The 26,296-nt window shown below is 43.1% G+C and overlaps 1 protein-coding gene across 1 annotated transcript; it reads right to left on the reverse strand.

Annotated features, from left to right (window-relative positions):
* Positions 1-2,565: 2,565 nt before the first annotated feature.
* On the reverse strand, positions 2,566-26,296 carry kcng4a (potassium voltage-gated channel, subfamily G, member 4a). The gene is made up of 5 exons (XM_070973231.1): positions 26,034-26,296; positions 23,501-23,546; positions 22,620-23,307; positions 21,845-22,486; positions 2,566-4,235 (listed from the first exon to the last, which is right to left on the reverse strand). Exons 3-5 carry the CDS (start codon positions 22,725-22,727, stop codon positions 3,351-3,353), a joined length of 1,635 nt encoding a protein of 544 aa, XP_070829332.1. The 5' UTR covers positions 22,728-23,307; positions 23,501-23,546; positions 26,034-26,296; the 3' UTR covers positions 2,566-3,350.

Raw genomic sequence — 26,296 nt, forward strand, 5'->3', positions numbered from 1 at the left:
TATGTGATGAGCCTGCAGACAAGATCCCAAGAGGAGGCTGAAAGAGGGGCTCGACTGGCGATCCATTCCAATGAGATCCCAAGAAACAGCCTCTGCTTTTTCTCAGTGTGTGTGTGTGTGTGTGTGTGTGTGTGTGCAAAAGAGTCAGTCAGAGTTCCAGAGAAAAATAACGAGACATACGTATGCAAACTACATCATACATAATCATAAAACTTAATTAAAATAAGCATGATTTATCTTACTTTCATTTAAAAGTACAAAAAACATTTACTAGCACTTCCCAGTGGCCTTTAAGTTTTGCTTAATAGCTTCATAGCTGTGTTTTTTTTAAAAAAAATGCTTAAAAACAACAAAAAAAAACCCCTCAATTTATTTCCAGTGGCTGCAATTCAGAGGATAGCCTGTAAAGAGAACTATGTATGTTTGTGACTTTAATGGTGCATGCCAGTGATGTCTGGCTTGTTTGAAGTTTGGAACTTTCCAACAGAAATGTTAAATACGTCTTCTTAAAGTTTGACTTACAACAGGATCCGTGATCAAATACTCAGACACTTCTTTAGCGGTATGAAACAAACTTCTGCGAACATTCAGGCTACAGTTGCATATCATTGACAACTTTCTTCTTTTCTGTTGCTTTTGCATGTGTTGTTCACATATATGGAAATTACTTAAGAAAAACAATATTTAAGATAAAATAATGAGACATTCTGTATTTAGAGAAATGGTTGCTTTTTCTACAACTGGTGGTCCATAACTGAAAAATTTGTGACTTTTTTGTTCAATTCTAATTAAAACCAGAATAAATGGAAGTATATGTGCAGACAATTTCATAATCGAGACTTCAAAAGCTGCCTCACAAGAGTCTGTATTTTGAGTTTGCAGTCAGAAACAAAATTAATTTTTTATTTTGTAATATATTATCAGCAATAACTGGTAACTTGCTAAGCTAAGCTAACCAGCGCTAGTGGTGGCTTCATAATTAATGTACAGACGTGAGTGTGATATGTGAGTGGCTTCTCACCTTACCTCTCAGTAACGTAACAAATATGTGTTTTTCAATATAGTTTGAAATTTTGGAAAATATGCTAAGATGAGAGGGTCCATACCATTTTGGTGTCTGTCCGTTAAGTATGGAGCTAGAGTTAGGAACTAATTAGCTTAGCTTGATTTAGCTCAGCATAGAGACTGACCACTGTTAGCAAAGCAACTCCCAGTAAAACCACTTGTGTCTGCATTAATCTGTGGATGAGTTAAAGACATGTAATACAAGGTGATCATTTGTGAACTTGTGCTAGCAGGGGTATTTGTGACAGAGGCAAGCTGCTCCCCCTGCTCTCATTCTTAATGCAAACCCAAACTAAGCTAAGCTAGTTGCCTCCTTGCTCCATCCAGCTCCATACTTAAGACATGGCATCAATGCTCTTATTTATTTGTGCACAAGCTTATTTTGCCAAAATGTCGAACAATTGCTTTAGTAGTTTCTCTATGTCCTTGAAAGAGTTCTACAAATGTTAATTTAAAACTCACTCTTTGTGCCACTTCTGTGAATGACACGAAAGTTGTGTTTTTGTGAGCAGTTCAGTTCTTGTTACATCAGCGTGAGTAATCTGCAGATTCATCAATAAACCTACTGAGCAGCCATCTGAACAGCTAAAAGCATATTTAATACCGGATGCGCGTCTCTATGAGGATGCATTATCCCCGTAACTGTTTACAGAGTTATGATCCATGTGAGTTCTGATCAGTCCTGCGAGATATACTGTTTGTAATGATATCAGTGTCTCTTAAAATATTTAGTCTACAGATGGAAAATAGCCTTAATCTGTGTAATACATCAAATCTCATCATGCAAAGTTGGATTGTCTCATTCAGATTTACATCCTCGGGGCCATATGCTCCGATATAGCTCCAATTACAAATTTCACCGTATGTACCAATAAATCTCACTGGAGCTTTTAGTCAGAGGAATTGGGTGCCATATGGCCAATAGACACCACAATGTGCCCTAAGTGGAATCACTGGGAAAAGAAAAAAAAAAAAAGAAAAATCAAATTTAGAGCAGCTGGATGAAATTGACTTTGAGGCAGTACCCGTTTGCTTTTAATCCCAACTTTAATCTAGATTACATCCACATCTGGCATGTCCCTGCGTGCCTCCACATCCTTCTTGGACCCCACAGTGTGGCTGACTACTCTTCTCAGAAATAGGAGGATGACCCCACCCGTTTTGGAGGCCACCTCAGGATTTGACAGAGAATGAGGGGATTGTTATATCCCCAACCTGAAGATGTAACATTACGAAGAGCTTCCATTAGAACGATCTCCCTGTACAAACCACAGATTTGTAGAGAGACATGGCACCCTTCCAGAGTGGTGTAATCGTGTAAATGAAAACAAGAAGATGATGTAAGATGTGGATTGTCACATAATTGTTGTTCACAGAGTACTTATCTGTGTGTTTGGCTCAGAAATGTTCAGTCGAAGGGCTCTGATTGAGCATCCCGGGCGAGCAAAGGAGATTAGACTGTCATACCCAGAACAAACCCAAAAACTACAGCCCTGAAAACAGATTTCTCTCAGACTACTAGAGCTTTTATTTGGAGCATTGCAAAGTACACATCATGGTTGTTAGCACTCGTTCACTCTTACACCCTCTCTCTAACACATACACTCTCTCTTTTTCTTCACACAGTTTCCTTAGAGTTCCCCGAAGAAAATGGAGAAACTACCACCTCTTTGAGTCCAAGCGTACAAACATACATGAGAGAGATGGAAATACATCATATAAGGGCCAAACTATCAGTTTGTTTATATATCTTCTCAGGACATGGCTTCAAGCTTCTCAAAAATAAACTAAGATGAGCACTCGTTTGAATTCATGACAGAAAAGTAGAGTATACAGTATGAAATACATTTTCACGTCATACTGTAGGCAACATATTTAAAAGTACTAAGAATAAAACTAAAGGTTGCAGTTGGGTTAATAAGTATTTTCACAGTGGAAGGAAAAGCAACTTTGGATAGAATATTGCATGTTTATGGAAGCAGCCGCTTACTAATATTGGCTTTCTGGTCAGACAAACTCCACCGTCCAGTTTAAAGGGTTTTGGTCTTTCAGTTTCTGTGAAGTGTACAGTGTGCGTACTCCTTATCAGCAGATGAAAGAGCCAAAGAAATGCTGCGAGTTTAATCTCCTGTAGTCCAATCTAACACAAATACCTTCCTCAAAACCAGACAGGAAGTGATGCTTTGGAGCTGTAGTCATTTGAAGTACTTTCAGTGTACAACAGAGATTTGTGTACACGTATCTTCTTGGAAGTTTAGGATTGAGTCAGTCAGTGTAAGAAATGTTCAAAAAGCTGCTGCTGGCAGACTGTGGTTGTTATTTCCCGCAGATTCACCATCTTTCCCTAACAGAGCGAGAGATTCCAGTGAGTGCACACTGTCCTTGTCCAGACGTAATCCCAGCCCAGGCGGAGCTGAGTCCCCCCCAACTCCTTCACCTCCCGCCTCCTGCAGCTCCCCTGTGGCTGCAGCAGCAGCAGCCGCAGCGGCTGCGCATTCCTCTTTGAACAATCGGTCGTGCTCCATCTTGAGCTCTTGGTAGGAGCGGGAGAACATGTGGAAGATGGAGGTAGCAGGGAAGGCCATAATGAGGATCCCGCTGAGGATGCTGCTCAGTGCTACAACCTGTCCTGGAATGGACCTCGGCACCATGTCGCCATAGCCCACGGTTGTCATGGAGATAATGGCCCACCAGTAGGAGGCAGGGATGCTGCTGAAGTCATGGGTGCCGGTGAGCTCGCTCTCAGCCAAGTGGACCAGCGGGGAGAAGAGGGTGACGGCCACGCAGAGAAAAAGCAGGAGGAGGCCAAACTCTCGGGTGCTGCGTCTGACTGTCAGCCCCAGCGTCTGCAGGCCAAGAGAGTGGCGAGCCAGCCGCATCACATAGAGAATCCTCAGGGCCCGCAGAATCCTCAGCACCAGGCCCAGCTTGTCCAAGTAGCCCTTACCTCCTCCTGGTCTCTCATGCTCCAGGGTCGGGTCCTCCTCTGACACCACCAGGGAGACGTAGTAGGGGAGGATGGCCATGGCGTCGATGACATTTAGCGGCCCACGGAGGAAGTCTAGCTTGCTGCGGGCCTGAACGAACCGCAGGATGAACTCCAAGGAGAACCAGGCCACGCACACCGTCTCGATGATGAACATGTTGTAGCACTTGGAGGAACACTCACCCTGAGGTAGAGAGGGAAGGCGAGGGGTGGAGGGAACAAGAGAAAGTCAGAGACAGAGAGATTGAGGATGAGAGGAGCAGGAGTTTGACAGAGAGCGAGACAGATGGGATGGAAGGCATGGTGAAATGAGGAGAAGACAAAAATCCTGAGGTCAGATAATCATGCTAGGTAATCATTAATAAATCATGAGTTACAGTCACTTAGTATGCTAAAACGATCGCAGTAGCACTGATAGATAACACAGTGACACAATCAATTATTTTATTAGGGCAGGGCAAAGATTAATATGACACTCAGTGGGAGCGATGACAGAAAGCTATCACGTCCGCATGCCCTCTAACCACAGCGTGAAGAGCCATGCGATAATGAAAAAGCCTTTGGAGAACAGAACCCTGCTGTTAACTGTCTCTCTTCTTCAAAGCTTCGTCACATGCCATCACACAGCTTTCACTGTAACTTCACCTACAAATTAGCCTTTATTCCACCTCCTCGCATTTTCAAACTCCACTGCAGAACATCTCTAGAATCACTTTATGTATTGTCGAGTCTTTTTTCATACTTCAGAAGAAAGAGGATGTATCTCCCTCTGTTCACTTGGTACTAATGAAGCAGCAACCACTACTAAAGACTGCCACTGGCAACAATACAAAGTGCTTTAAGATACATTTCCACTAATAATCGTTGCTGGCTCCAAAAAACAAATGTTGACTTCAATGGGAAAATACCCTTCATAAATAAATTCAGTTTTGAAAGTTACAGTTCCTACAGCTCAGAAGAAGTGAAGTGAAATCAACTGTTCTGCTAAGGCTCACGTATGCTTCAAACCATCAATTTTGTGGTCCAGCAATGTCTAAAGGCAAAAGAGTTCAGAGCTGTTCCGAATGACCTCACTGGGCTGAAAGCCTGCCGTCAAACTGAGGTGTGAGATGCAATCAGTTGTAAAAATGGGGGTAACGGTGCACATTTTTGAACAGTTTCTCCTCAAAGGCATTCATGGTGTTGCACTTCTCTGTACACGCAAAAGGTGATGGAAGTAGCTGTGTGAAGGATAAAAAAAGACAGTATTTGAGAAAAGTTCAAATCCCAATTTTACCAAATTTAACGTTGGAAATGTGTATAGGGAGGGGGTTTCAATGCTGTTCATCCATCCAAGCACACTGAAGCAAACTGAGTCTTTAGCCATAACTCTCAGCCATGGTGGTTTCCACCTCTTTGTCCTGCCTGGGGGACATTAAGCCGCAACACGTCCCCCACATATTAGCACTTCATAATCTGATGCCCCGATCAGCAGTGTGACTTCATTTTTCAGTGCCTTGTAAAACTGCATCAGATCACTGTGGCTTGGGTCACAACGACCTCAGAAAGGGGACTTTCATCATCATGGTTAAAAAATTAACTGCCTGCTGAGTGCTGCTACAAAATGCAACATCGGTACGGAAATGGCATTCAGTGGTCTTTGAGTCAAAGTCCCACAATTTGCAGACCCATCCTTCCACCATGACCACCCTCTTTCTGTGGACTTTGAGGCTTTACAACATCACACTACTTCATCATTCATCCATTATTGGCCATTTGCTGAAGCACATGATGACTCGTTGTGTGTGTCTCCTCAGGCAACACCTTGTTGTCCATCTTTGGATTTTCTGTCCACAGTATCTGCCATATACACACAGATTTTTTGCATGCCTTTTTCTCAGACAGATCAGGAACCTTCTCTGTCCTGACGGATTTGCATTTTTCTGCCTTGTACGAGTAAAACTGCATCAGAATTCTTTACTTGCTACAAGGAAAATAACGTTGTACCACTGAGGATGAGGCCACACGAGTTGATATACAGTATATTATGAAGGTGCATATTATTTGTGTTCTATCAGCCTCTCCCTCCATCAGCTTCTCATTTTCTCCACTTTCCACATTGTTCACCCGCAGCATTTATCTCTGCTCCTGTGTGTCTCATCTGTTTTCCTCCCCCCTCATCCTTCTTTTCTCGTTCTGGCACCCTCTCTTTCTCCTCCTGCCTCTGTCTCCACCTTCTCATCACTCATTCTGTTTGCTCCTCATCACCCTCTCTGGACTCCCTCCCTCTCATCCTTCATTCTGTGTTTGCCCCTCACACCACTCTCGCTCGCTCTCTCTCTGCTTGAAATCATTCAGTCATTCAGTGTGCCTTTAAGTGAAACACAACTCCCTCCACTGTTTCTCTATGCATGATGCATCCTTCACGCACGTGTCCCATTTCTCCAGCTCTCATTTATCACTCGTGTCCTCTCTGCCTTTCTCACTGATTCTGGTGCCAGAGACTATAAGCCTTTCACTTTGTTCCTACAGAATGACGTGTATCTGAGTAATTTGTAGTGTTGTACAGTCTATGCAGAGCTCGTTGGAAATTGCATTTTGACTTAAGAACATTTCCCTTCATGCATTAATTCTTATTCTATTTTTTACTGTGCTGAGCAGAAGTCCTGGGCTGTATCTGTTCTTGTATATTCTGCATCCATCTTTTATTAGAACTGCAGTGGCCACAACAGCATAACAGTTTCCATTTTTGTTTCCACTTCAAACTGCATGCAAACAGTTGCTTATTTACACAAACTGGGATCAACATTAGTATTTTTGGAGTCATGTTTTTTCATGTATCTGATTAATATCAGTCTAAAATTCACCCTGCTTTCAGCTCCGTTTTGTCCTCCAGCTGCTGAGGGAATATCTGGCTCTTTAGCTGCTAAATGCTGCATTTAGTCATCAGCTAGTTGCTAACTTTGTCAGCCGGTCAATGTGGTGCTGGGCAGGTAACACAGAGTGGATTTACCATAGCTTTCTATCTGAAAACAGCTGCCTTCGGTATCATATTTCCTGAATATTGAGCCTGACATATTTGGCATCTTTGGAAATGATGGGACCTCTACTAGTATTTGAAATGACCATCCTGGGAGTTTGAAGTTGGTGAAGAGTTTGTAATAACTGACACAACAGTGGGCTGCAACTTAAAAGTCAAATGTGTAAGTGTCTTCAAAGTGGCTACATGTTGTCAGAAAATATTTCCAAGTGCCTTTTTATGACTTACTGGTAATACTGGAGAACAAAAAAAAGTTTATGAGAGTTGTGTTTTATACCCTAAGTGTGGTGTTAATTCAATGAAAAAATAGTACAAAAGGGATCTTCTCAAGAGAGAGAGAGGGAGAAATATGCGGGGAATACCGCCTCAGAAATAGTGACCAAGACTTTCTTAACGCATTGTTATAAATGTGCAGCAACTCTTTGTGACTAAGGACTGAAAAAAGGACTTCACAATAAACTTCTGCTGCATGCATTTTGCTTAGCTCAGCCAGTACTTTAAGTGCTGTAGAGGAAATTATAAAATGGACATTAAATGTTAAAACTGCTGCTGCTTGCAGCTGGAAACAATGTACAGATGCTGCAGAGTCGATAAGAATTCTCTGTGCGTTCATCACTACAAGGGACACCCTTGACATTGCACATAGTCATTTTATTCATTGGTGATATAAAACTATTGATTAGTCCAGCTTTAAAACTTATCTAAATGGACTGCATTCATATAGCGCTTTTCAACTCCTACCTGCCACTCAAAGGACACAAGTGAGCATTCACCCATTCACGCACTCATACACACATTCATACACTGGTGGCAGAGGCCACTATGCAATGTGCCACCAGCTCATCAGGAGTGCTAATCATTCATACACACACTCAAACACAGATGGCGCAGTTCAGGATCTTGCCCAAGCTTACTTCAACATGTAGACTGCAGCAGCCAGGGATCGAACCACTGACCTTCTGCTTAGTGGGCGACTGCTCTACCTCCCTGGCTGAATACTTGAATTTACTAAAAAACAAATCGATTTCTCAAGATAATACCCCATTCAGCTGCACGTACTTATAAAATATTAAACATCCACTTTATTGAATTCATCACTCACTCCTTGTTTGTTACGGCATATTAAACTTTAATCACCGCATGTGACCAGCAGGACTGCAGTTGACAGTGCCCAAAAAGTGGAGGCACAATTGTTTCATTTGAACCATCCACGAAGTCTGAAGGTCTGAAGGACTGACTGGGGGACATTTCCAGAAGCCACTTCCTGAGCATTGCCACTATAATAGATCTTTAACTAAATATTAACCTTTACGTCTGCTCCTCCTTAATCTTGCCTGCATTCCTCAAAGTTTCTCTGTCTGATATTCTCTCCTGCTGAGATTTCTGGTTGGCTGTCTGTCCATCAATCTTTCAGACACTTTGTCCCCACAGCTCACATGTTATGTCTCTCATGTGCACCCTCTCCCTCTCATTTATTCTCCTCCTCACTGCTATTTCTCTCTCTCGTGCTGACATTAGGTCCATCAGGGCTTTGCAACGCCATTCTCACCCTCTGCATGATAGGCCATTTGTTATAGCTACAAGCTTTCCACTTCGGTCTCTCTCAAACACACACACAGACAGACACACACACACATGCAATACCTCCCGCAATACACAGTATCTCCTGACCTTATCTCCTCAGTACGACTCTCTCTGGAACTAATGTCAGTGACAGCTCATTTCAACACAGACACTGTTCACCCCAGCAGCTGTCGCACACGGTGTTTCACATTATCGTCCGTTTTAACACATCTCAATGTCAAATTAAGACAAAGACTGCACTGCAGGGGGAGTGATCATAAAAGGCACGCTGGGGACATTTAAAGTGACCACATGAGAAACCACAGCATCATCATTACATCTTTAACTTTTCTGCCTACAGCTGCCAGAGAATCCCACAGAAAGGAAGGTGGTCAGTCTATCAACTGATAACCATCAGCTCAAGCCTCTCTGAAGAAGCCTCAACACACTAGAAAGAAGCAGGTTGATGTTTTCAAAGCTATTGGAGGATATCCTTCTACATTTGAACTGCTTTTCATTGTGCATCACTTGTGTGAGGAACTGCACTGGATGTCTAGCAGATAGTAAACTGTACAGTATGCAGGTGTGACATCTTAAAATTTCTTCCCAGTAGGTTTCGAGGGATAGACAAGAACCTGGCTAAGTGTGAAATTATCACAGTTGCCATCAAATAGTCTTAAAGAAGACCTGATGGAGTATTTTGCACAAAACTAATAGCCTGGTGCCCACAGAAATATTGTTCACACACTGTAATGTGATTTGCCGGAAATGTCCTGAATGAATCGTTTCAAAGCTGGAAACACATGTGGTACATATGATCCACAAAAGAGCCATGGGTTGTGTTAACCCATTGCACTGTTAACAGCCAAACTAGCTACAGTACCTTGCTAACTGTTAGCTACTGTGACTGACCAGTGCTGGCTGGTGTGTTAGCAGTTAGCTCGCCAGGTACAATAGTTTACCAACTCACTCTGCAAATAGCCACTATGCCATCAAGCATCTAGCACCACCTTCTTCACAAGGACATGCAGATGAACTTCGCTGCAGCGCTTTCTGGTGTGTGTGAAAACAGTCTCAATATAAATGTTTTCGACATTAACCACACAGAAAATTCATGGTCATTCAAAGATGGCAGCCATGATCATTTTTGAAGCAGTCTGAGCAGAAGATGAGAGTAAAATCCAAAAGTCTGTTTAAACAGATTCCAGATCTTTACAGGACTTTGATTATGACATTTTCGTTCTTGGGAGGGGAAAGAAGATTAGACACAGTGTGCAATGTGAATACTATTGCTGGCTTTGCAGGAAAAAGCCTCAATATCTAATGTCTAAGAATAAAAAGACAGTTTGCCATGTGCAGCCTTTGCTGAAAGATCCCTGTATTGACAAGCTGATGTTGTGACTCTGCAGTGTTATTGGTTGGTTTTCAGTCATCTTGTAATGTTCCTAAAGAAACTGGCAGATGTGAACCCCAAAGCAGAACTCAGAGACAGGCAATATACAATAGAGTTTAGTTTACTTGGCCAATGCAGGCAAGGGTCAGAATGCTGGGTAATTAGTCCAATAAGCAATCAAATCCAATTGGAAAGGTGGATCAAACACTGGCAGGTCAGGCAGAACCAGCAACAAGGTGAGGCTGTATAGCAAGACTGAAGACACCAGACAACCTGACAGGGAGAAAATGAAAGGGGACTGGCATATACTGAGGGTTAGTCAGGGAAAATAAGCAGCAGGTGAGGAAATGGGTGGGGAATCCAGATGAGGGGAGTGGTGTGAAGGCCAGGCTGGAGGGAGAAACAGGACCTGAAATGACAGGAGAGTCAGTGGACAGAAAACAAGGAGGTTGGATGTGTGCTTTTCTCACCACTGCATGACTATAAAGTGTTTAAAATTTGATTACCGTCCTTTGAAATGTTGCCTGGTGTAACTTTTAATTTCAGTCTCTGCCTTCTCTCACATTATGTCCCTAATTCTACAGTCTCTTAATCTCTCTTGTTCATATCCCTCTCTTGGGTCCTGTATCTCAGTCAGGTAAAAAGCTCCCCATGATGATCCAACTGAATCCACAGATTTGGGCAAGAGGAGGAACAAAAGAAAAGATTCAGCCCATCCATCTGCTTTACCTTGCAGCAGACCTTGATCATACTTTGCACCAGTGCTTCTTTGCGCCGCTGTACTGGCCTTGCACTCACTTTTAGTGGAAGGAGGAGAGAAGGGGACGAATGAGAAGACATGAAGAAAGAAATAGGGGGTGTGGTTGAACGCAACACCAATGGCCTTAACCTGAAATACTGCCCATCAAGCACCTGTGTAATACAGGTTTGTATTATGTGACACCTGCATCCATCATCAGGCTGTTCTCCCAAGACCTTATAGCTGCACGTACGCACAAACGCACACAAGATAACACACAGAATGAATTTTGTTCGCACCCATTCATTTGCAAGCATCCTTCGTATTATGATAAAAGAGGAACAAACAGCCAACCCATCTCCCAAGATGCGCCGTCCACCAATTCGACACGGCAAATACCGAGCACCATAAAGGGGATCCACAGCACATCCAAACAGTTTTATCTGAAGCTGCTGTACAGGCTGCCAAGTGTCCTATCACTGACAAAGACCAACAGCTTGTTCACGCACAAACACCCTAATGGATAAAAATGAAAGAGGGAGGGTGGGGAGGATAGATAGATTGAACAAAGGAACGATGAAAATAGATGGTGGCAGAGTATGTGGCTAAGCGCTGAAGAGGGAGAGAGGAGAAAAGGGATTACAAGATCAGATGATGAGGAAAAGATGAGGTGACATCTGAAGCATGGGGTTCTCTTCATACCCTATGAGTCTCTATTCTCTGTCTGTCAGGATGCTGCACCAAACACAAACACACACACACACACACACACACAGTTTGTTAGGGTCACTCTACCGGGGATCTGTTATTGATTATAGGATGAGGATGGGTGTGCACTGTTAAAACGCTCAAAAACAGAAGAATAGACTACATAAAAGAGCACACTGTACAGTTCAAATGAAGCCGAATGTGGTAAAATCACTTCAGTTGTGAGTTTCTGATGCAATATTCTGAAGTGTTCAGTGTCTCATTAAATTCAGGTTGTTATAGGTGCATCAGCAATGTACAAAAGTGAATCGAGTACACGCAGCAAAGGAGCCACGCACTTCTTTTATCACTTCTGTTACAACACATTGAATGTGTCCCATCAATTTGTTGCATCAGTAAGACAATGAGAGAAGCTGCAGTCTGAGGGGGGTGTTAGATTTTGTGGTAGCTCCAGGCAGAATAAGATTCTGACATGCGGCAGTGGCCAGAGGGGGCAACCTTGCAGAGGCGGGCACCTGCTGCTCGGTACGTAAGCTCAGGGGAGCAGAGCTGCTGCTGCCTTTCTTTGATTGCCTGTGTGTGTTTGTGTATGCCATGCGTTGTGGCTCCAGGTGTTTTCCTCTCTGTCCTCGTCTGCCCTCGTGGCTTCTCTTTCCATGGTTTTTCTGGTTTCCCTGCTGGTGTCATTCCTCACCTGTCCAGTAGGTGTCCTCAGTGTGCTCTCCTGTCCTGTGGTTCATCGCTAATCAGCCCTGATCTGTCTGCCTCCACAGCTGCTCCCAGTCACCAGTTTACAGACACCTGTTTTGTATGTTGGTTGGCAGATTGTCTGTTGCCTGGCAGTAGTGCTTCTTTCTGCTCCTCATAATTTCCAGCTACGTCAACATTTCTAAGAGCAAAGTTGTAATGAAACCAATTCATTTCAAACAAATTGCTGCCATTAGTCTATTCGCCAGTAAATCCACACAAACTCTCCATTCAACGCTGACTCACAAATTGGTGCCATGGATCAATAGTCTTGATTGTGTCAGAGTCCAAAAGAGGAAACCTATTGGTTGCATTGCACAATCCGCTTTTAAGAAACCATCTTCTGTTGGAGTTTAAACTGCTCCACATAGGTGGAATGGTTTGCAGACAGTTATGGGGCAGGAATAGACGGAGCAAACATGTTTCTTGAATAAACTAGCTAACTTGCCACCAGTACTGTACTGGTACACTCACCCTGTGAGCTGTCATTAAGTCATCAAGCTTGTAGCGCCATGTGTGGATGAAATACTGATGAACATGGTACCTGCTTGTCTTATAGCATGCTATGCTAAGCGGCCTCAAACAGATCCATCCAACTAAACAAACACATACAGTAGGCCTATGTGTTGTTTATTATTTTGTTGTGTTTTTCTGTGTAATGTGTTGCAGTGGAGGTGTGGCCAGGCTGTTCGGAGGGCACACCTGAATCTCATCCACTGATCCTCCCCCATTTAAGCGGCATGGCTGAGATGTCTCGTTGCCAGATTGTTCAAGCTTCATGCTAGACTTTCCAGTCATTCTTGTCTCGAGTATTCCTAGTAGCACTAGTATTGTCCCTTGTCGCCTGTGAGTGTATCTTTGTAGAAGTTGGTTTGTTATCCATATTTTGTTTCCTTGTTACTGGTTGTGTGTTATTTCCTACCTGCTAGCCCCTGAACTGAGCTAACATGTCAGGTCATTAAAACTAAAACTCCTGAGTGTCAACTATTTCCACTTTTTTCTCAGTCATAGGATTGTTTCAAAGAATGCAGATGACAAACCTCTGTTCAGGGAGGTCACCGTACAACTAAACAGCACTGGCTTACACGAAACATGATCATTCAGGTAAAAGATTTCTGTCTTCTTGTACTCACGCAAGATGAGCTTTGAATACAAGGATCAAAGTCAGCTTATTATTTTTCAGCATCAAACATCTGGCACACTGTCTGAAAAAAGTTAGATAGACTGCTTCTTTCTGTTATTTCCCTCCAGTGACTCCTCTTTCTCCCCTCTCCTCTTTGTACATTCATGAAGTAAAACACTTTCCCCTCCAGTCAGCAGTCAACATGGGCCACACTCATAGGTGTACAGGTGGCTCGCTGCTCCAGACAGGTTGAGAAGAGAGACTGAAGGTAAATCCACTTTTTAATACCAAAAGTAAAAAAATAATTTCTGAGCTTTCCTCCCTCCAGTAAACAGCTCTGGATCAGAGCACAATCCGGTGAGGCTGCAGGTGTTCATTCCTCCAGAAGCTACTGCTATGCCCCCGGCTCTCTCCTCCAGAGCTCCCCGGCCCTCAGCAGCCATCTGTTAGCAATCAGCCGCTCAGCCCCTCAGCTCCACCCGGTCCTCCCCACACAGTAAAAGCCAGATCGCAAGTATGTAGTAGAGATGTGTCAAAGGAAGAGATTTGCTGATGTTGGAGGAGAAAGGGACCAAAGAAAAGCAGTCAGAACTTTATTTCGTCCTAATGTTTTATTGTGTTTTACAGAGGGGATTCACAGCTGCCACAAGCAACCACCACCTCCTTCTCTGCCTGTTATCGGGTTAAGAAAACATGCATATTATGTAAATATTGTAAATTTGTTTTTTTTATATAGTATATATTTGGTTTGAAAAAGCTGTTGTAATACATTTTTTTTCATTTGCACTCATCCCATGAAGCTTGATATGTAGCATGAAGCCATTATTCTGTCCCATTTTATCTCAGTCCCCTGGAAGTAGAGTGACAGGCAGCACTTTAAAGAACAACATTAAATTATTTCATTCTAAACATTTATTATACAGTTGTCTACTGTTTTATTAATATATTGCACTGCTTTCGTGAACCTTAGATCTTGGTAAACACAAGCGCAAAAACAACCGGTCCACATGATTAAAGGTGCATTTTCACAAGATGCTTGGTGAATGTCAAAAATCAGGCTTTTCAAATGATCTCTTTGCACATTGTTCTAGAACAAATGGCTGCCTTATTATACAGAGGGCTGTATATCACAAGGGTATCACATTGTACACAAGTACAGTAAAATGTAAAAATTCAAAAAATGCCCTTTGACCACAGCTTTCAATTGTCAAGCTCATGAAATGGCACAATTTAAATGACCAAAGGTCACCTACTGTGAAATCACCAATTTACTATAATATAAACTGTCAGCAACGATCTCCAGCACCAACGCATGTGTGCTTTACTCATCTATGCTGTGCTCTGCTGTACAATCCCGCCTTTGCACGGACGGGATAAACACTGATATTTTGCTGTTCTCTCCCATAATCCCACTTGGCAGCCATGCAGCACATCAGACACAGGGAATAGAGCTCATAAGCAGATAGGCATGGAATCTGCTCCACACTGATACGGTCAAACAGAATACATACATGCCCTGAGACATAAAAACAGAAAAATGCATGTGCATGCTAATTATTAGTGCATGTACATTCACACACATATAGTGTCATCGCTTTAATGGAGTCCGATAATTAGCATAAAAGTATTTAGAGGTCCTAATGTGGCTTCAGGGTGTGTAAGATTGGGAGATAATGAATCTTTGCTATACAGTCATAACTAGTAAGACTGAGAGGTTTAATGTTGTAGGACGCACACATACACACAGTTTTTTTTAATCTTCATCGCCTTGAATAGTCTTCGTTGTGATGATAAGGTCATCAGCAGCTACTCTAAGGTCAGCTCTCTGACTCTGCATGTGTGCGTGAGACATGTTGAATATCCCAGTGGCATCCAAAGGGTTTACCATCACCATTTCTGCATCCACTTTATTTTCCTTTCTTCCTCTCTTTCCTCTCCTTTCTACTCTCTCTCCCTCCACCAGCATGCCTAAATTCTTACTTACTTTCCTTGACTTCTAGGCGCTCTGACTGAGTGCCAGCTCCAGCCTCACCCTGCTGAGCCAACTACGTTTACAGACCCGGACGTCTATTTATGCTCTATTTGTGTTCATTTAATGGAGGCTGAAATTATGTGAAGGGGAAGATAAAAATATGGCTCATGAAGAATGCATTCTTAATTTTGTGTCCCTGTTGTTGCACAATAAAACGAGGCTCATGATGGATGATGGTGCTTTGTCTTTTCGGCTCAGCAGATGTAGCAAGCTGACTTTGTCTATAGAAAGACAAAGCATGTGCGCACACACACACACACACACACACACACACACACACACACACACACACAGACCCAAGCTGAGTCATTCAAAGCCTTACGGTTAGTTCTTTGTATCTACTGTTACTGTATATGTTTTACATATCAGGTGGATTACCTTAAATAAAGTCTGAATTTCTTCAGGCCTCATTGTATTACACTAAAACACAATTCTTTTTTTCTTTTTATTTTGGCATATCAGACTGTTGGCTGTGTTGCTTTGAGCTGCAGGGGGAAATTCATTCATGCTTCCAACTCCAGACAGTTAAAAATGTTGGATACTAAATCACGACTTCCCCTGAGAGACAATGAATGCGGAAAGTGGCTTTGTTGATTCACATAATGCAGTTTTGCACACTTCAGACGCAGGAGACGTAACCAGAAATTCTGTTGAGATTTTATCACAGCCAACACTTTGATCTTTTCCACATGACTCTCAAAGGAGGCGGACATCGGTGCGAAACGACAGATCAGAGAACAAACTCTGCTTTTAGCTTCTGGCTGCTGGCGATATGACAAGCAAATATATCACAGCAACAGATAAAGTCCCTCCTGGTCATTCATTCAATTTTCTTTTTTCCATTTGTATAGTGATTAATCAGATTACTGTATATTATATACACACCTCACTGCAAATCAGTACTGGCTGGGGTCAGCAATAATCATTAAACAGCAATACAGCCTTCGTCAAACAGAGATGTTGTAAGTTTGGCAGTTTTTGCAGCTTGTCAAGAAAACCTTTGCTGTGCATTTAGTTATTTATGCACATTTCATTCAGATCAGAATTTTTACATTTTATGAAAGAAGCTCTTTGGCATTCAGTGACTTCGTTCAGAGACTACAATGAATCTATTTTTCTCATGGCCACAGTCTATAAACTGCCTCATAGGTCGAGAAGTCCTATATAATCATTCAGCAATTATTCAGTTTATTGGCTGCAGTCTTTAAAAATGACAATTGTTATTATTATGTATTAGCAATGTGTTTGTGCGCGTGTGTTGCAGTTATGTGTGTGTCTCTTTATCTGTCCAGATAATATCGCTGTGTCTCAGACAGTCTTTAAGGTTTGAACAGCTCCTCTGGGAGGAAAGATGAGGGACAGAAAGAGGAGAAAGCAGCCTTCATGGCTGGTTTAGTGTTTACATCCTCCGCTCTTACTCTCTTCTATTGTTATGTTTCATTCTTCTCCACAACCCACATTCCTCTAGTTCCTCCCTCTCCTCTAACACAAAAAATGCCTGATCTTTTCTCCAGACTTCACAACATTATAATACATTATATCTGCCTATCTCTGTCTCTTTTATCCCATCTTTTTTTGTCCCTTAATAGAATAAGATATCACACACCCATCTGCCCGCTCTATAATCACTTGCCCAGACAGGTCTGATGGTTCAGTAAGATTATTGACACCTCTCTGCTTGAGAACAAGCAGGCAGTCAATAAGGAAATGTGTCAAAACAAACAGCCTGAGACTTAAGTCATTCTGTCAGCTACTGTCTTTCCCTCTCTCCATCACCCTCTCTCCAGATATTTGTGATTGATCTCCTGGGATGTAATTATTGAATAGCAAATCCCACTCCAATTTACGACATTAAGGACATAAAACATCCACTTCAATTACTCCCCAGGCCAGAGTATGAAGTGGAAAAATAGAGCAAATCTGATGAGGCTGTCTGAAAATACGACATCACCTGGTGAGAATATTAAAGACATGAATCTGAGCGACAGTCGCTGAGAGTAAAACACTTTGATGAATGTGCAATAAATCAATGAAATGAACGCAGGGAAAGTTGCTGCTTCGCTGAAAAGTTTTAGGAAATATGTGCAGTGCCTTTGGTGGATGTTTGACATTTGAACAGCTACAAGATGTAAACTCAGGCAGGTTATCGGTGTGTGCTGAGACCTGCTGCTCTCCAGAGAGAGTTATAAACTGCACATGCCCTGTTGTTTCCAATATAAACACCGAGCTGGGGTCAGCACTGGCTTAGGGCAGCAATCAAAATAGAAATTAATCTCATGAACGACAGAATATGCCCACCGCAAAGTGCGATGTCGATGAGAACAGTTAAGACAACATACATACATGCAACCACTACAGCAGGATTACATTAAGGAGTCACGACTAGAAAGAGAATAGCTTGATCGAGGAATCATTGAAATACTGAAAGCTTTGCCATCACACACATCAACTCTGGCTGGCTGCAGTGATGCGGGCGCTCAAACAGTCCGTTGTGGTGAAGAGAGAACTAAGCCGGAAAGCGAAGCTCTCAATTTAACTTTCGATCTACGTGCTGACCCTCACCTCTGGTCATGAACTTTGGGTAATGACCTAAAGAATGAGATCACAAGCTCAGACATCAGGGAGGGGCTTGGACTAGAGCCGCTGCTCCTCCACATCAAGAGGAACCAGCTGAGGTGGTTCAGGCATCTGGCGAGGATGCCTCCTGGACGTCTCCCCAGGGAGGTGTTCCAGACATGTCCGTCAGGGAGGACCGACCCAGGACACGCTGGAGGGATTATGGCCTGGGAACACCTCAAGATCCCTCAGCAGGAGCTCATGGAAGTGGCTGGGGAGAGGTCCGGGCTTCCTTGCCGAGGCTGCTGCCCCCGCGACCCGGACTCGGATAAGTTGAAGACGACAACAATAACCACTATCTCTGGTTTGGTTGACATAAACTCTCAGAATTGGAAGGGAGTGAGAGAGAGAGCAGACATCAGAGAAGCAGCGAGGAAATAAAGCATCATGCCTGAAGAGATGGAAATACATGGGACTTTTGTGTGTTTCACAATCAAATGTATGGATTTTTTTTTTTTTTTACGATTCTAATATATATTACAACTTGGAATATTTGTTGACAGTCCTAGAAAACACTTTGAGTTGTTGGCACATATTTTGGAGATCAGAAAGTTTGAAAAGATTTCAGCTCTGTGAATTAAACTTTAAGCCAACATTTCACATGAAAAAAAGTGAAAGAAAAACATCCAAACATGTTTTTTTTTTGTCACATTCAGATCTGTGGTGGAAGAATATTACACTCTCATAATGTCCTTGGACATTTGAGTGTTCGCAACAAATTTTGGAGTTTTGTACACTTCATTGAATCACGTCATTGAATTTTACTGTAGTCTAGTTTTTAACTCTGCTGTCCAAAATGTTCACATACATCCATAAAGAGGTGGGTCTGAAAATCCACTACGATTATGACCCCCTGATGTTGGGCTCCTGAATTATATAGAGAGCACTTACACAATGGAGAAATACACACAGACAGCAGGGGATGGAGGAATGGTGGAGTGGTTATTATCAGTGAGCTCATAACTGAGCTGTATGACAAAGGCCCCTCTCTAAGCATTTAGTTATTAGTGATATACTGTTTGATAGAGGGGATCAACTGAGGACAGCAGAAACACATTAGATGCTGTAGACAGAGGAGAGTAGGAGGAGGGGGGAAATGAAGCGCTCTTTATCTCTTGTTTTTGTCCTACCAGAATCCCAGTCTCATCCATTCCCCCTTCTTAATTCTCTCTACAAAACATATTCTTTAACTCCATCTCTCTGTCTCAGACATATCCTCTACTTCTCCTCTTCCTCCATCTTCCACTCACGTCATCTCTCCTTTTGCACTCCAAACCCAAACCGAGGTGGGCAGAGAAGCAGGATGAATAATGAGTGGACGAGGGACTTTTGGCCCACTCCAGCACAAAGCAGACCAGAGACAGAGACAAACAGCAGGGCCACGTGAATTAAAGATGACAGGAGTCCTGCTGCTCCTGTCTGAGCCGGCGAGCTGAACACTGCAGATGGAGTTCAGCAACTGAACGCACACGAATAGTTAGAAACTCAGGAACATGTAGAGAGAAAAACATGAAGGCAGCAGATGGATTTGTTTACTTTTGGAGGGCGCCATCATCCTATTTCCAAGAATGAGCATTGACATGCAAAGAGGTGCTTGGATGAATACACACCTAACATGTCCTTATAAGCCACAATGTCCTCACAAGGCAGTGAAATCAGGCACAATCATGCACACATATTAGGTTTTCGTGACTTTTGGGTAACATTACATAAACTTAAATTAATTTCCTGGACACTTACCCCAACCTAAACCTAATCCTAACCTCAACTTTAACCAGAGTCTTCATCCTAGAATATAATGATGAATGATGACAATGCATGTCCCCATAATTTATATCATGGGGACATGCAAAGACTCTGGGGAAGTAAGCTAGCACCTGAGGGGTGTAGTAACCCAGAGGACAGCTTGGTTCCTTCCATGGAGCCCCACTGTCTCTGCTACTGTGTTTACCAGAGAGATTCACAAGGCCACTTTCCTGTTTACATCAGAAATGCAATCATGACCATGATTTACATTACGGGGACCTGCATTTTGTCCCTACAAGTAAGACAAGTCCCCACAATGTGACTGTGGGAAAAGATGAGTAATACATGGGTACACACACACACACACACACACACACACACACACACACACACACACACACACACACACCTAACATTCCAGCCCACAATGTCCTTACAGCACATCAGATACAACCATACAAACACACACGCATGCACACAGCAACATCAAGTTTCACAAAAGACTTCTTTTTCCTCAACAGTCTCAGTCCACAAATCAATACAGTACGATGGCGGCTAGTGTGTGAGCTGGCACCTGATGGGTGTAATAACCCTGGAGGACAGCTTGATTCTGTCCACGGAGCCCCACTGTGTCTGTTACTGTGTTTACCAGAGAGATTTATAAGGCCAGTTCCCTGTTTATATCAGAAATGCAATCATGACCCCATACATCAGGAAATACAATCTGCCGGAAGATCTGCTTACTTCTACTTTGAATCCTGCTGTATATCTGGCTCTTTTGACCTTATGACTGATGTGCTTTTCCCCCTGTGGGCTAATTCTTGCAGATTTGTCCCATTATGCTATAAAAGGTCCATGTCAAAGGCATGATCCAATCACACACGTTTACAGTACTCACTGAATCTGACCCAGGGACTCTGTCAAATCTTGTGGCCCATTTTCTTCCATGTGTATTCCCACGACTGTCACCTATTACTGGACACCTGCTGGCAGGGCTCTTGAAACCCCCTCTTCAGCCTTTACAACTCATCAAGCATTCTGCAACCAGCGGTCTCCTCTACCTCCTACATTCTCCAGTATCACTCCCTCCTACAATCGATCCTTTGGCTGTCTGTGACTGCTCATATCAAAATCAGTACAGGGGCACTGCTGCTGATGAATTCTCTGCAGCTGTTGAATAGGTGTGTAGAATTTTCCTGCAGCGCTGGATGCCTATTACTGTATGCACTCTATTTCTTATTTAAGGGCAACTGATCACAACTGAACCGCGGATACGCTTAAGCAAAAAATTCTGTTAGAAGGGAACAGAAAACTCTTGAGCAAATGTGTGCAAAATTGAGAGAGAGCCATATTGGTTACAGTGGACGAGTTCATCACTACTGTATGTGCATGTGACTTTCAGTGTATGGATGTATGTGTTTTTGACGTGCACATTTTTGTAACCGGCAGTGTGTGCACATTTGTATGTGTGCGTGTCTTTTGTGTGAGATACAGTAAGCCCATTTCATTATTCCCCAGTGTTTACTGACAGATACTGGACAGGCCTCAGTGAGCAGCTCTGGCTTCATTATCTCACGCTGCTATGGGCAGACAGATCGCAGGACATGGATGGCCAACACACACAACCAGCAGCATCCCACAGGGATATTTAAGCGGGTGTGACGATAGGGAGTTTTTATATTTGAGAATTTTGAAGCCTGGCTTTTTGCAGCAGCACAACATCTGCCTCAATCGGAAATGAATAAAACAAGACTGTGACACACGTTTTTCCTCACTCATGAACGCTGGCATACTGCAAATACACATCGGTGACAAAATTCAAAACTACTTTGCAGGAAACAAAGTTAGTGTTGGAGGTGAAATAAGCATCCAGTTTGTCATGTTAAGTTGGGAGCAGCTCTGCTACTTCACACTGTGAGAAGAGACAGCCGTGAGTCGTAATCAGTCACACCACTCATAATAAATGCCAGGCAAGCGTCTTACTACAAAACTTGGATTTATGGTCCCTATTGAAGTATCGGAATTGATTACTCAGCATGACTTTGGTTCAAGGCCCACTACTGTTGACTGCTACATTCACAACATGCAAACACACTGGTTCACTCACCCTGTCCTCTTCCTCTCTGAGGTCTGGCATGGTGCTGATACACAAGCTGACAACGGTCACCGCAACCATGATCACCGACATGCAGGCAAAGATCTTCCCCGGTAGACCAGATTGTGGATTCTCCACCATGTCTCTCAGCCAGCTCATCACCTTTCGGTACCTTGTCTCCTCCACTGTCACGCGTTGCATGGCGTTTCTCTGCCTGCGCTCCTCCTCACGCCGCTCCAGCTCATTCACCTCCTCAATGCGTGTGTACATCTTCCTCTTACAGCAGCGCTCCATGTATGCCATCTCCACTCCCCAGTAGGTCAACTCATCGTGGAGGGAAAGAACGCACATCTCACGCAGCAGGCGCAGTTTACCCGCAGCCAGGAAGTTGAGGATGACCCTAAAAGCAGACGGCGAGCGGTCAAAGAAGAACTCCTTGCGGGCTTCATCGTAGTCATCACAAACCCTGGCAATGTCCTCAGGTGACCGACAGCCACAGAGGCGACCAAGTCGTGTGAGAGGGAATTGCTCCAGGGTACTCCAGGGGAAGGTGTAACGGTTCCCCCCGACATTGATCACTGCAAGCATTGCATGGTCGACAGATACCAGGTCCTCTGGGCGACGGATGAACTGAGCCCTCTGGTAGTGCACACCCTGGGGAGTGGACAATGAAAAGCTTAAAACACATGAGGAGCTGCACCTGAAATATATGTGAGTACAGTTAGGCCTAGTTGTCTACAACCTGATCACTCACTTGATATTTGATTTTACTTTAGTTTGTTTATACCTTGACAGTCTCCGTCTCAGGGATCTCTGTGAAGATGCGATCAAGACTGCTGTCATCGCTGACAGACAGATTGCTGAAGTCATGGTTGGCGTTGCTGATGATGGGCATGGCAGCATCTGGAAAGCACGCTGCTTCAGACTGGGCAGCTCAGACCAGGTAATAAAGACACAAAAGGCCTGCAGATTATACCAGGCTCAACTTTTCAGTCTCAGGACACAGCAGTTTATTCTGTATTGTGCCCTCCAACAACTTCCATTAAAGGTTGCACATGTGAAAAATGTTCATGCCACTGCACAAATAGGCAAATAGCTATAGCTTTCAGTCTTTTTGGTTGCAGTACCCCTCATAACAAGGAGGTTTTTCTCAGTGACCGATGAGGTATGGCTTTGACTTCCAGCCAATAAATGAGAGAAACCAGAGGGGTCACAAAACCTGTTGTCACATTTGAATGTAAGTGAATTCTGACACTGCTGTCAGAGGGCCACAATAGACTCAGTTGGCGTATCAGGATTCAGCAGAGTCTGGAAAGGGAAAGCTTAAATAGATAGCTGATAGTTGCAGAGGATGAGCTGGATGAGTCGAGGAGCCAAATGTGTAGCACTGAGGTGTCCAGGGACTGAGGGGGATCCTCTGTGTCGCCGCAGCAGGATTAGGCAGGACCTAGACATGTGGTGGCATCATGCAGGCACTGATAGAGAGAGAGAGAGAGAGAGAAAGAGAGAGAGACAGAGAGAGAGAGAGAGAGGGAGTTGAAAAGATGTCAGAATGAGTCTAGGATGGAATGAGATTAGGCAGGTGTCACAATATAGAGCAAGAATGGGCAAAGAATAAAGTAAAAGAGGAAGACAGAAAACAACAAGAAAGACAAAGAGAGAGCACACCTCAGTGAGACTGCAATGCTGAAGAATCCTCCCCCTCTTTCACTTCCTTTAGGGAGAAACAAGACAGACAGAAACATCAGCTCTGCTCATATAAATGTCCAGTCACTGTGGTCAGTGCAGGACTTGAACAGACAGCAAAGGAATTTCCAATCAACATCCAGTAAGGAGGCCTGATTGGTTTACTCAGTAAATTCAAGGAATACAGTAGAAAAGAACATTCAAGTGTGGGGTGTTATTCACACTTTGGCTGGCGTAGATGGGCAGCAATCCTAGCAAAAGACACTGAAACACAGCGTCCAAAACATTTTTTCTTGGCAATACAATTGCCCTGAAATGTATTGGTACTGTTGTTACAGTTGCCCAGAATGAGTTGTTGTGTATCAAAGCCTTAAACGGTTGTGGCTAATTTCAAACTGGAAACTAGGACCTATTGCATTTTTCAAATATTTATGTTGACTTCACAGTTTGTCTTTATTAATTTAGTACTTAATTAAGCTCCATGCATGACCAGCTGCTAGCAAACAGCAGAAGTGGACGTCAAAAAGATGGAAAAAATGTCAGTAGCCAATATTTTGACTTTTTTGGGGGGCTGTCACAGCAGGAAAAGCACATGTGTAATTAATAACCCCAAGCCATTGCTAATGCTATTAATTACACCAGTGCTTTGCTGCAGTAACATGTCAAAAAATGTGTGCAGTGAAAAAGGCATTTCACATCTATTTAATTACATGTCTTATGAATAATTCAAAAGTTCTACTGTGCACATTTTTTGAAGGTGTGTTTTGATATATAGATTTTACGCATTTTACCAGTGAATCAGTCAACCAGTTCTACAGCCTTTAGAGATAAAAGGCAGTTTCTTAAGGCAGTGGGTGAGAGTGGTTTTAGTATTTAATGGTGGCAGATGATGAAAGAATATGGCTCAGGTTGAAACAGCTGGAATCATCCTTTGAGACGCATTGTTCTGATGCTTCTTAGATACTAACAGTAAAACTGACTTACATTTGGGTGGCTGCCCTGAACTTTTCTCCTGCCAGCTTTCCTTGTGAACATAAAGCTGGAATAGATTTTCTACACATGCCACAGCAACTTAGGAAAGCCAGAGTCTCTAAGTGCAATAGCAGACTTTTCAGGCCGTTTCTAAAGCCTTGTGCAAACGTCACTGCAAGCGTGCATCACTCATCTGTCACTGTGAGCAGCCCTGACTCGCCACCCCGATGGTGAGCACAGTGTGGTGTCCTGTAAGGCTGATACGGTCTAACAGGGCTGAGGGCTTATAGTAGCACTACATATTTTGGTCACAATACGCATCAGCATTGAGTTCATTCTGTCCAGTGTCTATCTACAGTAAGCACGGGCTTATTGAATGTGTGACTGGACAGTGCAGACAGTTTGAAGCACTGGACCGCACCAACATGCCTCACTAATTCAGATCTGGGAGGATAGGATCCTGTTCTGGAAGAACCAATAAATCACTTCTGTCACAGTGAGGGTGTTTCATTTCCACCTAAGAGGCAGAGGAGAACATGATAAACTATTTATTAATTGATTTTTGTTCCCTGTGGATGTGGCCGGTGTTTCTTACAGGAAAGTTCATTGAAGGAAGTGTTTTTAGCAGCACGCTGGTGTTATCAGCTTTGCTCTTGTCTCCACTGGACACAAATTAAAAAGCAGGAGAAGAAGGATATCTGAGGATTTAGAAAGTAAACTCAGCTTGTTTTCCTTTTATTTGGAGTTTAAATATGTGGAGGATATTTTTGCAAGAGAAATTTACTGTAAAGACATACAGTAGCCTATAATTAAACTAAATCAAAATTATATGAGGGTTAAATCAAAATTTAACAAAAGTAAAAAACTAAATTAACACATCAATACTTCTCTTAATTGATTTTAGTTTATATTGACATGGACTTTTTCTATGATTGGGCCATACTGTACGCAGCATTCAGTCAGGGAGCTTATATTATATTCATGGGCAAGTCAACAGTGACTGCTTTTGCCAGGAGCTGCTGTCTTATATGGATCGAGTTCTCTCTCTCTCTCTCTCTCTCTCTCTCTCTCTCTCTCTCTCTCTCTCTCTCTCTCTCTCTCTCTCTCGTCAACTTGCAAAAGCGCACACACTCGCGCACAAGGCACGCTCTTTTGCGCCCTTATCAACCACAGACCTTTAATTAAGCTTGGTTAATTAAGACCTTATAACCAAATGGTGTTAGGATGATTTCGTAGAAATGGAAACAAATAATGGGTCGTTAAAGTCACAATCAAATGTAACAATGTAATCAAATGTAACAATCAAAATGGCAACAATGTTGCAATAAAATTCTGGAAACAGGTGTAAAAAATATTTGATCTACTAAATCAAACACACTATCTGTAACTGTTTGTCTTATCCAGCTGTATGTTGCAGTGTTGACAAGATGAAAAGACAGCAGCATTCCTCGTTGTAAGTGTTCTGAGAGCATTACAACTTCAGATATTCAGCTACAAACGCAAACCCCGCAGACATCAGTATAAGTTATGAAGTGCAGCTTACCATCCGGAGCCCCGCACACGTCTCCAGACGGCCAAACCGGCTCGCTATAAAATCCTTTTGTCGCCTCGCAGTTCCCCCGATCATTCAACACCAAATCAGAGTTCCAACGACCAGTCCCAACGGCCGCACGCTATAACGACAGGACCACGTCTCCGGCGTCCGCATCATCCAAGTCGGTGAGGGCGCGAAGAGAGCCTGATCATGTAGCGTCTGGAAGCGGATAAATGTTTGCTGCGCTGAAAGTGTCCCGTTACAGCTCGGTT

Source organism: Chaetodon trifascialis, chromosome 10 (assembly GCF_039877785.1).
Source record: "Chaetodon trifascialis isolate fChaTrf1 chromosome 10, fChaTrf1.hap1, whole genome shotgun sequence".
NCBI classification, from domain to species: Eukaryota; Metazoa; Chordata; class Actinopteri; order Chaetodontiformes; family Chaetodontidae; genus Chaetodon; species Chaetodon trifascialis.

Excerpts from the sequence above, each read along its gene's own strand:
- kcng4a (XM_070973231.1), bottom strand. The coding sequence starts at position 22,727 with ATGCCCATCATCAGCAACGCCAACCATGACTTCAGCAATCTGTCTGTC. Across the intron at positions 22,487-22,619 it reads CTGAGACGGAGACTGTCAAG|GGTGTGCACTACCAGAGGGC; the intron begins GTATAAACAAAC and ends TCCACTCCCCAG. Across the intron at positions 4,236-21,844 it reads TCAGAGAGGAAGAGGACAGG|GGTGAGTGTTCCTCCAAGTG; the intron begins GTGAGTGAACCA and ends TCTCTACCTCAG.